At 43.2% G+C, this 11,195-nt stretch overlaps 1 protein-coding gene across 2 annotated transcripts in view; it reads left to right on the plus strand.

Annotated features, from left to right (window-relative positions):
* LOC122551156 (mesenteric estrogen-dependent adipogenesis protein-like) overlaps positions 1-11,195 on the plus strand; it is a 21,713-nt gene that overhangs the window by 5,549 nt on the left and 4,969 nt on the right. For both annotated transcript variants that reach the window (XM_043692779.1, XM_043692778.1), the window contains 2 exons: positions 4,445-4,554; positions 7,572-7,684. In XM_043692779.1, the coding sequence (XP_043548714.1) occupies positions 4,445-4,554; positions 7,572-7,684 (223 nt within the window). The remainder of the gene's footprint in view (positions 1-4,444; positions 4,555-7,571; positions 7,685-11,195) is intronic.

Consider the following 11,195-nt stretch of genomic DNA (forward strand, 5'->3'; position numbering starts at 1 on the left):
TGTTCCCTGGATGCTGCCTGACCTGCTGTGCTGTTCCAGCAATAAAGTTTCAACTTTGATCTCCAGCATCTGCAGATCTCACTTTCTCCTCGAAGATTTCAACCTACTGCGAATCCTCTTACAAGGATGCCTTCCTTGAAGAAGCTCTCTGCCTCTCTCTACAAAGATCTAACACTCTCTGCTCATTCCTGAAGAAGGGCCTGTGCCCGAAATGTCGAATCTCCTGTTCCCTGGATGCTGCCTGACCTGCTGTGCTGTTCCAGCAATAAAGTTTCAACTTTGATCTCCAGCATCTGCAGATCTCACTTTCTCCTCGAAGATTTCAACCTACTGCGAATCCTCTTACAAGGATGCCTTCCTTGAAGAAGCTCTCTGCCTCTCTCTACAAAGATTTCAGTGAGTCCCTCTCTCACTGCACACCCCAGGTCATCTCCTCTGCCAACTCCCCTCCTCCAAGTCCCTCCTCCCTACCTTTTATCTTCTCCTGCTGAACACTCTCTGCTCATTCCTGAAGAAGGGCCTGTGCCCGAAACGTCGAATCTCCTGTTCCCTGGATGCTGCCTGACCTGCTGTGCTGTTCCAGCAATAAAGTTTCAACTCAATGGAGCTACGCCACTCACTTTCCTGGCCTGATATGGTACTGGATTCATTTGAAACACAACCTCCACATTGGAGAAACAACTGTTCTGCTGCTGGCTTCCTCAATTACCTCCATTCTCACCTCCTTGGTTGGAGAGGCTGACATCTTCCTTCCATTGAATCAGGTCTTTTGTCATCACTGAAAACTGTGCACTGTTCCAGAATCAGGTAAATCTAATGCCTGGCCCATTTTAGAATCATTGAATCTCTACAGTGCAGAAAGAGACCATTGGCCCATCATGTCTACACCAACCCTCCAAAGAACATCCTGCCCAGACCCCCATCCTTTCCCCATATTTACCATGGCCAATCCACCTAATCTACACATCTTTGATGTTTGGGTGGAAACTGAAGCACCCAGTGGAAACCCACGCAGACAAGGGGAAAACGTGTAAACACATAGACAGTCACCCATGGCTGGAATCAAACCTGGATCACGAGCACTGTCAGGAAACAGTGCTAATCATGGAGCCACCATGCCACCCCCTACTGCAATCTGTCTTCTTGAACCCTCCTCCCTGTTTTCGCCACCCTCATCTCCAACAGCCAGTAAAGAAATGCTCATGATTTCTTTTTCACCATCTGATCAGCTGCATTGTTCACTTGTTGGTTGATACCTGATCAAGCTTGATTCCTTTTTAGTTTCTTTCCTATTGCTCCTGCCTTCTCTGAACCCAAGTTGTCCTTGAGGCTCAATTTCAGTTGACTTCAGTACTGACCACCGAACACCTCATGACAGTTGATATTATTGAAGTCATGATTTGGAGATGCTGGTGTTGGACTGGGGTGGACAAAGTTAAAAATCACACAACACCAGGTTATAGTCCAACAGGTTTAATTGGAAGCACGCTAGCTTTTGTAGCGCTGCTCCAATTAAACCTGTTGGACTATAACCTGGTGTTGTGTGATATTATTGAAGGTTCTCTGTCCTCAGATCTGTGGCTCCCTCCTTCAAATTTGCCTTCTTGAGCCTTCTTGTCAAAATAAAGGACCCTTGATTCCTCCATTCTTGAAAATGACCACTGCAAACCCTCTGTTTACATGTTCACTTTTCACTTCGAATTCATGAACAGCTTTCCAAGACTGTTTCAATTCCTCTCATCAAGTTTGGGGATGAATAGAAATTTCATCCAATTAACTCTTGAGAAAACTGAAATCATTATCTTCAGTCCCTGCCAAAACCTGTCGTTCCTCATCATCTCATCCTGACCTATTTAGATTAGATTCCTTACAGTGTGGAAACAGGCCCTTCAGCCCTACAGGTCCACACTGATCCACCGAAGAGCAACTGCCCCCCCCACTAATGCACCTAACACTGTGGGCAATTTAACATGGCCAATTCACAAGACCTCTACATCTTTGGACTGTGGGAGGAAACCGGAGCACCCGGAGAAGACCCACGCAGACATGGGGAGAATGTGCAAACTCCACACAGATAGTCACCCAAGGCTGGAATTGAACCTGGGACCCTGGTGCTGTGAGGCACCTCTTGATTATACTCTCCCTGGCAGTCATATGAGGCAGAACCAGACAGTTTGCAGCCTTGGTGTCATGTTTGACTGAATTAAGCATTCAACCGCTTATCTGCACCATCAAATTAAAACCGCCTATTTTAACTTCTATAACATTGCCATGATAGCGTCACCTCTATAACATTGCCTGTCTCCGATCAAGGCAAAATAGTGCAGATGCTGAAAATCTGAAACAGAGTGAGAATGCTGGAGAAACTCAGCTGGTCTGGCAGCATCTGTGGAGAGAGAAAGAGTTATGTTTTGAGTCTAGTATGACTCTTCTTCAGAACTGCATGCCTTCATCTGTGCCTCATCATTTCTGCTGCTATAACATTACTGATGCCTCTTCTATCTCTAAACCTATGTAGCAGCCTGCGACTGCTCAAGTGAAATAAGCAGAAAGGCCAAAAGTAAAAACAGGCACAGCAACTGAAATAAATAGGGCATCAAAAATTGGCCTAAAAGCAAAGTATGCTGGGAATGCCTAAGCCAAGACATTAAAGTATAAAATTAAACTATATCCCCCAATCCCAAATAAACAATCCACGCAACAAAATAAGACAATATAGTTCTGAAGAGATTTTCTTCTAGGCAAAAAGAGAATAAAAAACCTCCTCTGGGACAAAGGTCTGAACTCAACTTATAAAATGGGACAATTTCTCATTGTTCCCCAAGTTTCCTGTTGGTGAGATCAAAAAGCTGACCATTGTAGAGTGATGGAAAATTTTCAGATCAGACTTCAGTTCAAATAGAAAATTAGCTAGATTTACTCCTTTGAATAAAAGTAATAGTTGAGCATTCAGGGTTTATGAGGTAGTTAAAGATACTGACATCTGAAACTTTCTCAGATTCCCAGAAATACTTCACTGCATGAGAGATCTATGGAGTTTCTCAAAATGGAGAACTGTGACCACTGGTGTTCCACAGGGATCTGTGCTAGGGCCACTGTTTTGTGCGATATACATAAATGATCTGGAGGAAGGTATATGTGGTCTGGTTAGCAAGTTTGCAGATGACACTAAGATTGGTGGAGCAGCAGATAGTGAGGGGACTGTCAGAGAATGCAGCAGAATATAGATAGATTGGAGAGTTGGGTAGAGAAATAGCAGATGGAATTCAATCCGGGCAAATGCAAGGTGATGCATTTGGAAGATCCAATTCAAGAGCGAACTATATGGTAAATGGAAAAGTCCTGGGGAAAATTGATGTGCAGAAAGATCTGGGTGTTCAGATCCATTATACCCTGAAGGTGGCAACGCAGGTTGATAGAGTGGTCAGGAAGACATACGGCATGCTTTCCTTCATCGGACGGAGTATTGAGTACAAGAGTTGGCAGATCTTGTTGTATAGGATTTTAGTTTGGCCACATTTAGAATACTGCGTACAGTTCTGGTTGCCACATTACGAAAAGGATGTGGATGCTTTGGAGAGAATGCAGAGGAGGTTCATCAGATGTTGCCTGGTACGGAGGGCACTAGCTAAGAAGAGAGGTTGAGTAGATTAGGATTATTTTCATTAGAAAGACAGAGGTTGAGGGGGGACCTGATTGAGGTCTACAAAATCATGAAAGATATAGACGGGGTGGATAGCAAGAAGCTTTTTTCCCAGAGTGGGGACTCAATTACTAGGGGTCACGAGTTCAAGGGGAGAGGGGAAAAGTTTAAGGGAGATATGCGTGGAAAGTTCTTGACACAGAGGGTGGCAGGTGCTTAGAACGCGTTGCCAGAAAAGGTGGTAGAGGCAGACATAATAGCATCACTTAAGATACATGAGTGGACAGGGAGCAGAGGGATACAGATCCTTAGAAAATAGGTGACACGTTTAGATAGAGTGTCTGGATCGGCACAGGTTCAGAGGGCTGAAGGGCCTGTGTTGTAATTTTCTTTGTTCTTTGCTCATTTTGCCCTGCTTACTTTTTCAAGAACAAGAATCTTGCCTGTGTATACGTTGGAGGTCATTGTTTGTTCCATGTCACACCTTGGTGTCTTGAAAAAAGTAGAAACTAACTTCAGAACAATGTTGCTAGGCAATCTTCAACACACAGGCCTATCTCTCTTAAAATATTTTCTTGTCTCTTTTTGAAAATCTCTTGACTTTGCAGAAATCACCAGATAAATCTCAGCTCACATGCCAACTGTTGAACCATTTCAATAGATCACATATCCCTTCAAAACCTTCACGAATCCTATAAGTCTGGAATGTCAAAACAGCTACATTTTCAGGTTTCTCATGATCCTTAAATGTGTATTCCCAACAACTTGTTGCTAATTCTGATTTTCTGTTTTTACTTCCAGGAAAATTACTTTTACATCGCGCAAGGAATATAGAAACTTTCAAGAGACAATATTAAGCAAGCCAATGGTCTTTTTTACTAGTATAAAGCCCGCTGAAGGTTCTACAAAAGGTGTGTTTTGTTACAGCTATATTTTTAATTGATATTTTCTGTGTTTATTGTTGCCTTGTTGTACAGTACAATTGGGGCTTTTAGAGGGAGGAGAAAACTACAAAGACATAACATTGTAAATGTATTAATTATCAATGAGCATTACATAGGTATTGCACCCTGGCTGATTTCTGTACTGAGGTGCTATGCTGTAAATGAGTGTGATCAAATTCAGACTCAGTTTAAGTGCACTTCTATCACTAAGGGCTGAATTATCCATTTTCCAAGTGAGGAATGTGAGCCTATATTTGGAATGAGCATGTTTTGAAAATAGTGCATCACTTTTGTCATTTATATAAAAGATTTTGACATGAATATAGGAGGCACAGTTGGCAAGTTTGCAGATGACACCAAAGTAAGAGGTGTAGTGGGCAATGAAGAAGGTTATCTTAGAGTATAACGGACCTTTGATTAGATAGGCCAGTGGGTTTGGCTTCACCCCGAGGCTCTTGAGGCTGAGAGAACACCCTGGAATCACTGTAAGGTTGGAAGTCCACACTGAGGCCATGCCAGGCCACTGATACACCACCACACCAGGCCGCTGAGAGACTGTCACACCAGACTGACATGTTCTCAAGCCAAGCTGAGAAATTGCCATACGGGGTCCGCACTGAGGCCAAGAGTCATCGGCACTGATGCCGGGAGTTCAAGATATCAGGTAGGGGAGTACTGCCAAACAAAGAGACCCCAAGTTGCAGGTGCATAGTTACTTGAAAGTGGAGTTGCAGGTAGACAGTGTGGTTTAGAAGGCATTTTGGCAGGCTTGCCTCCATTGGTCAGAAGATTAAGTAAAGAAGTTGGGATGCCATGTTGAGGCTGTACAGGACATTGGTGAGACCACTTTTAAAATACTGCATACAATTCTGGTCACCCTTCTATAGGAAAAATGTTGCTAAACTTGAGAAGGTGCAGAAAAGATTTACAAGGAGGATGCTGGAACTGGAGGTGTTGAGTTATAGGGTGAGGTTGAATAGGCTGGGTTTCTTCTCCCTGAAGCATCGGAGTCTGAGGGGTTACCTTATAGAGGGACATGGATAGGGTGAATAACCAATGTCTTTTCCCCAGAGTGGTATAGTCCAAATCTTGAGGGCATAGGTTTAAAGTGAGAGGGGAAAGATTTATAAGAAACCTGAGGGACAACTTTTTTACACAGAGGGTGGTGCATATATAGAATGAGCTGATAGAGGAAATGGTGGAAGCTGGTACATTTACAGCATTTAAAAGGCATTTGTATGAGTATATGACTGGGAAGGGTTTAGAGAGATATGTGCCAAATGCTGGTAGATGATAGGTCAGATTGGGATAGCTGCATGGCATGGACAAGTTGGGCTGAAGAGTCTGTTTCCGTACTGTATGACCCTATGAATGGTATGTCAGTCTTCTGATACCTCTGAACATTGTGCAATTATTAAATCATAGGTGGGGTGTGGGTATTCAGGAAATCGACATGCCTGAAATTAATTGCCTGTTAATTGCTGAGCTTGTTTATCATGTGGAGAGGGACAGGATTAAAGCCTCACTGGTAAGAATGGGTAAAGAAAATGGACTGAAGTGTGCTCGTTGGGAGTTCAGCGAGGTGCCATTATTGATTGTTGTTGCTGACTTGAAGTCTCAAAAATAAAGGGATAGTCAAATTGAGGTACTCATGAATGGCACAAAGTTGCCATTGCTTGAACAGAACAGATGAAGTGCCTGACAAGTGAGTGTTTGAACTATGAGGCTGCTGGCCCTCTGCTATCCAGCCTACTCCATTTATCCAGGCAGTGGCAAACCCAGTCACTCTGCCAGCTGGCACATCCTGGGGCTAATTCCTACCTGCTAGCAGTATCTGGTGCCCCATTAATTGTGTGCCAACTTCACCTCCATCAAATTAGGAGTTCTCATATATCACATTGGATTGAATACCATGTGTGAGCAGACTAAAGACTCTACTTTTGATCCTGAAAAGGGTCTAGCCTACCTCTGATCACCTGTGAAAGATATGATTTCTGTGCAATAAGGCACGGATATCTGTTTCGTGCAGCTACTAATTGGGACTTTCTGCCGAAATAATGAATGAATAATGTGGTGAATGAATTTCAGTGCAGGTGTGATGCTGGGTATCTTTGCTGTATATTCTAAAGTAGAACAGATCATTACTAACAGGCGAAGTGTTGACCATGCCGAAGCAACCTGCGCTTGCAAAATACTAAACAAGGTGTCTCACTTCAGGTATCAGTCTGTGATTGGAAAACATTGGCTAAATGATCAAGAGTGTGCTAAGAATTACACTGACCACTAATTTAAGATTGTCAGTCAGGCTCACCGTGCACATGCTAGAAGCTACATAGATTAATAGACAGTGCCCTGTACTTCGCAGACACTGTGCTGTTTAAACTCAACAAAGTAGACAACAGCTGTTCTTTGGCCCACTGCTCAGTGGCAATGACTTGATCACTTAGAGAGGATCTGCTTGGTACAAATTTTATAAAATTTTTGTAGTTAACTGTCAAACTGCATTCTTTGTGGAAATCACTTGAAATCAGAAACCACTTGACAGCTGATTAGCACACCCTTCTCATTTCGTATATAACGTTGCTCCCATTTACATTAGTATTTTTGTGAATTACCACAATGAGTGCAAGATGAAAATCTTGCACAACATGTGTGTTTTTTTAAACAATATTCAAAATAGCAATAGCAACAATCTTATAACACAGGGCTGCTTTCTGACCCTAAATTAAAAATCTAGCCTTCAGAGTCTCAGCTTGTATCTACCAACCCCTCGGTTCTAGATGGGAGACGAACTGGCATTTCTCTCGGCAAATTTCCCAAGTCTAACAATGCTGAAATAAGGTTGGATTGCATTCTACACAAACATAGCTTCCAACCTGAGATCGATTCAAAGGTTTGGTCTCTGTTCATGAGTTGATCAATTCTGTTGGACTCTGTTGTCCGAAAATAGCATTCATTGTTTACCTTCCTTTATACTTTTGCAGAAACAGCTTATGCCATCATTGTGAACACTTGTCACCCCAAAATGAGACAAGAGATTCAGGATAGTATGAACGATGTCACTGCATCAGAAATAGAGACAAACTACATCCTTCAGGTAATTTCTACTCTGATGGAAATGTACTAATCCTACATTTTCAGGCATCCCAAAATACCTCAGCCAGATGGGGTGAGTGCTCAACCCAGTCAAGGGCAGGGTGCTGCCTTTGGTTAAGGAGATTCCAAGGGCCATTGGTTACAAACGCAGTATGTACACACTCCAGGGACTTGGCCACAGTCAGCTAGTTGCATAGGGCAGTCATAGACAGATCCATTACGGACTGGGGAGTGGTCAGGGTCAGTCCTAAAGAGCATGCACCACCAGTTAGGGGAATCTCAAAGAGTCAGTCGGGGAATTGCAAAGGCAGAGGTCATTGGTCTGCTTACCCAAGTTGGTTCTGAAGAGAATACAGCCCTGGGGGCCCATGCATTGCCAAATCAAGATTGTGCAAAGGGCTCCTTGCCACAGGGGTTTGGCGTAGTCAAACCTGGGAGTGCAAAGCAGAGGCATGTAGAGATGGAATCAAGAATGGTGATGGGTTGGGGAGGGGAGTCAGGGTAGAAGGGAGTTACCCAGAACAGCATTGAAGGGCATGGTAGGTTACGGGACAAAGGGGCACTTGTCAATGACCACTGTTCGTGACCTCCACATGGAGAGCATAGAGGACCATGGTGGACATCAGTGAGGTGTAGGATCAGGGGTCATGAGGCAAGGAGGAACGTTGGAGGTAAAGTTCAATGTAATGGGTCTCATATGAGGGGGATGGGTGGAAATGGGCTTTTGGGGTGGTGTGAGGTGAAATAGAACATGAGGGCTGTTGAGGGTGAGGCTGGGGGCAGTAGGAACCCAATGCTAATGGTGTCCATGGAGAGCTGTGTTCCCTGCCATAATTTGCTGTTCACTAGACACTATTCGAACTGGAAAATGACTGAGACGATGCCCAGAGTGGGCAGTGTCAGTATTTGTTCGTTGGATGAAAAGGTGGGATCCACATTTGTTGGGTGCTGAGCCATTTAAGGGGCAAATGCATGATGTGTGCACTTGCAAACTCCAACTACATTTGATTTGAAATTATTGAATCACCCTTTTGAAATGCACACAGAATGAAGGTATTCAATGTTCAAATGCTGGTAAAAGACAACTTGCACCATGTTATTAGTGCTTGCAAATAGAATCTTGGCATCTCAAGTTAATGACAATGATTTTAGAAAAAACCTGAATGGCTAATATGGTCTTGATCATCATGTCAGCACTTACAGGCATAGAGAGTCAAAAAGTCATACAGCATGAAAACAGACCTTTTAGTCCAACCAGTCCATGACAAACATAATCCCAAATCAAACTAGTCTCACCTGCCTGTTCCTGGCCCATATCCCTTCAAACCTTTCCTATTCATGTACCTATCCAAATGTATTTTAAACATTGTAATTATACCTGTATCCACCACTTCCTCAGGAAGTTCATTCTACACGTGAGCCACAAAGTGTGTAAAATTTTGCCTGTCACACCCTTTTTTATATCTCTACCCTCTCACCTTAAAAATGTGTTCCCTAGTCTTGAACTCCCCCATCCTAGGGAAAAGACAACTATCATTAACCCTATCTATACCCCTCATTATTTTATAAACTTCTATAAGGTTGCCTCTCGACCTCCTATGCTCCTGTGAAAGAAGTCCCAGCATATCAGGCCTTTCTTTATAACTCAAACCTTCCATACTGAGCAACATCCTGGTAAATCTCTTCTGAACCCTCTCCAGTTGATAACATCCTTCCTGGAACTAGATGACCAGAACTGGACACAGTATTCCAGAAGAGACCTCAGACAAATAAACTTTGATATTTTAAAAAACAGCTCAGATTACAGAAGAGGAGATTCGGGAGGTCTTAGAGAAGATAAAGATTCTTCATCATCCAAACCTTTGACACTATGGTAGTCCCAGTCAATGTTTGGAAAATTGAAATCCCCCATTATTACAATCCTATTATACTTACGTCTATCTGAGATGTCACTATATACTTATTTCCCTCTTACTATTGAGTGGGTCTGTAGTACAATCCCATCAAAGTGATCTTTCCTTTCTTATTTGTAATTTCTACCCCTATATTTTCACTGGACACTAGATCAGAAATATCTTCCCTAGTTACAACAACGATGTATTCCTTAGCCAAAAATGTCAACTCCTTCCACACCTCCTACACCTCCTTTCTTGCTTCCTTTTGTATCTTTCCTATAGCATCTAAAACCCAGAACATTGAGCTGCCAGTCTTGTCTATCTCTCAGCCAGGTTTCTGTAAAAGCTATGATGTACCAATCCCATGTTCTTAAACATGCCCTGAGTTCATCTGCATTACCTGTAAGATGCCTTGCATTGAAATAAATGCAATTTAGTTCTTCAGAGTTATAACTTCTCTGAACATCTCTTGTCTTTCTTTTATCGTTGACGTGCTCTCCTCACATTCAGAACCTTCCCCATCAATCCTTCTATTTAAACTGTTACTTAGAATTCTTCCACACGACCTCTCTATCGGTACAAAGGTTCCCTTAATGAAATTAGCAAATCCCCCTGCTAAGATATTGATAGTTTGTATTGTGGGAGCAAACCGCAGCCTTTAATTGTTTTGTGTGCATCCACTTTTGTGGGCTGTAAATGAAAGTTCAATTTTTGAATTGTCTGATTGCTAGCCTGTGTATGATGCTCCTCTACTGAACAATAACAGGATGCAGCTCTATAGTGGGCATTAAGGACAGAGTACTGGTGACCTAAAGAGTCTGGTCACATGGGATGTGCTTAACAACAGGTAAACTGCGTGGCCTGGTGGCCAAATGGCAACTAGGGTGAGAGAATGGGGTTGTACGTGCAAGGGAGAGTCAGCCATGCTAGCTGTGTGCCATGAGCAGTGTGGCTTTGCGGTTAATATTACATTTAAATTTAAATATTGCATTTAAAAAGAATAGGGAGGGGGGAGAAAGAGGAGGGGGTGTAGCACTACTAATCAGAGAGGGTATCACAGCTACAGAAGCTTCCATTGTCGAGGAAGATCTGCCTACCGAGTCAGTATGAGTCAGAAATTAGGAACAGCAAGGGAGCAGTCACCTCGTTAGGGGTTTACTACAGGCCCCCCCAATAGCAGCAGGGAGATGGAAGAAAGCATAGGTCGGCAGATTTTGGAAAAGTGTGGACGTAGTAGGGTTGTTGTAATGGGTGACTTTAACTTTCCCAAAATTGATTGGAACCTCCTTCGAGCAGAAGTGTTACAGTTAGGGGGAGGAAAGGGGAGCTGTTTTGTAAGGTGTGTTCAGGAGGGTTTCCTAACTCAGTACATTGACAGGCCGACGAGTGGAGAGGCTATTCTAGACTTGGTGCGCGGAAACGTGACGGGGCAGGTATCAGATCTTGTGGTGGGAGAGCATTTTGGTGATAGTGACCACAACTGCCTCACAACTGCCTCACATTCAACATAGCTTTGGAGAAGGAGCGGATTAGGCAAAATGGGAGGTTATTTAAATGGGGAAGAGGAAATTATGATGCGATTAGACATGAGTTAGGAAGCATGGACTGGGAGCAATT

The sequence above is a fragment of the Chiloscyllium plagiosum genome, chromosome 6 (assembly GCF_004010195.1).
Source record: "Chiloscyllium plagiosum isolate BGI_BamShark_2017 chromosome 6, ASM401019v2, whole genome shotgun sequence".
Lineage (NCBI taxonomy): Eukaryota > Metazoa > Chordata > Chondrichthyes > Orectolobiformes > Hemiscylliidae > Chiloscyllium > Chiloscyllium plagiosum.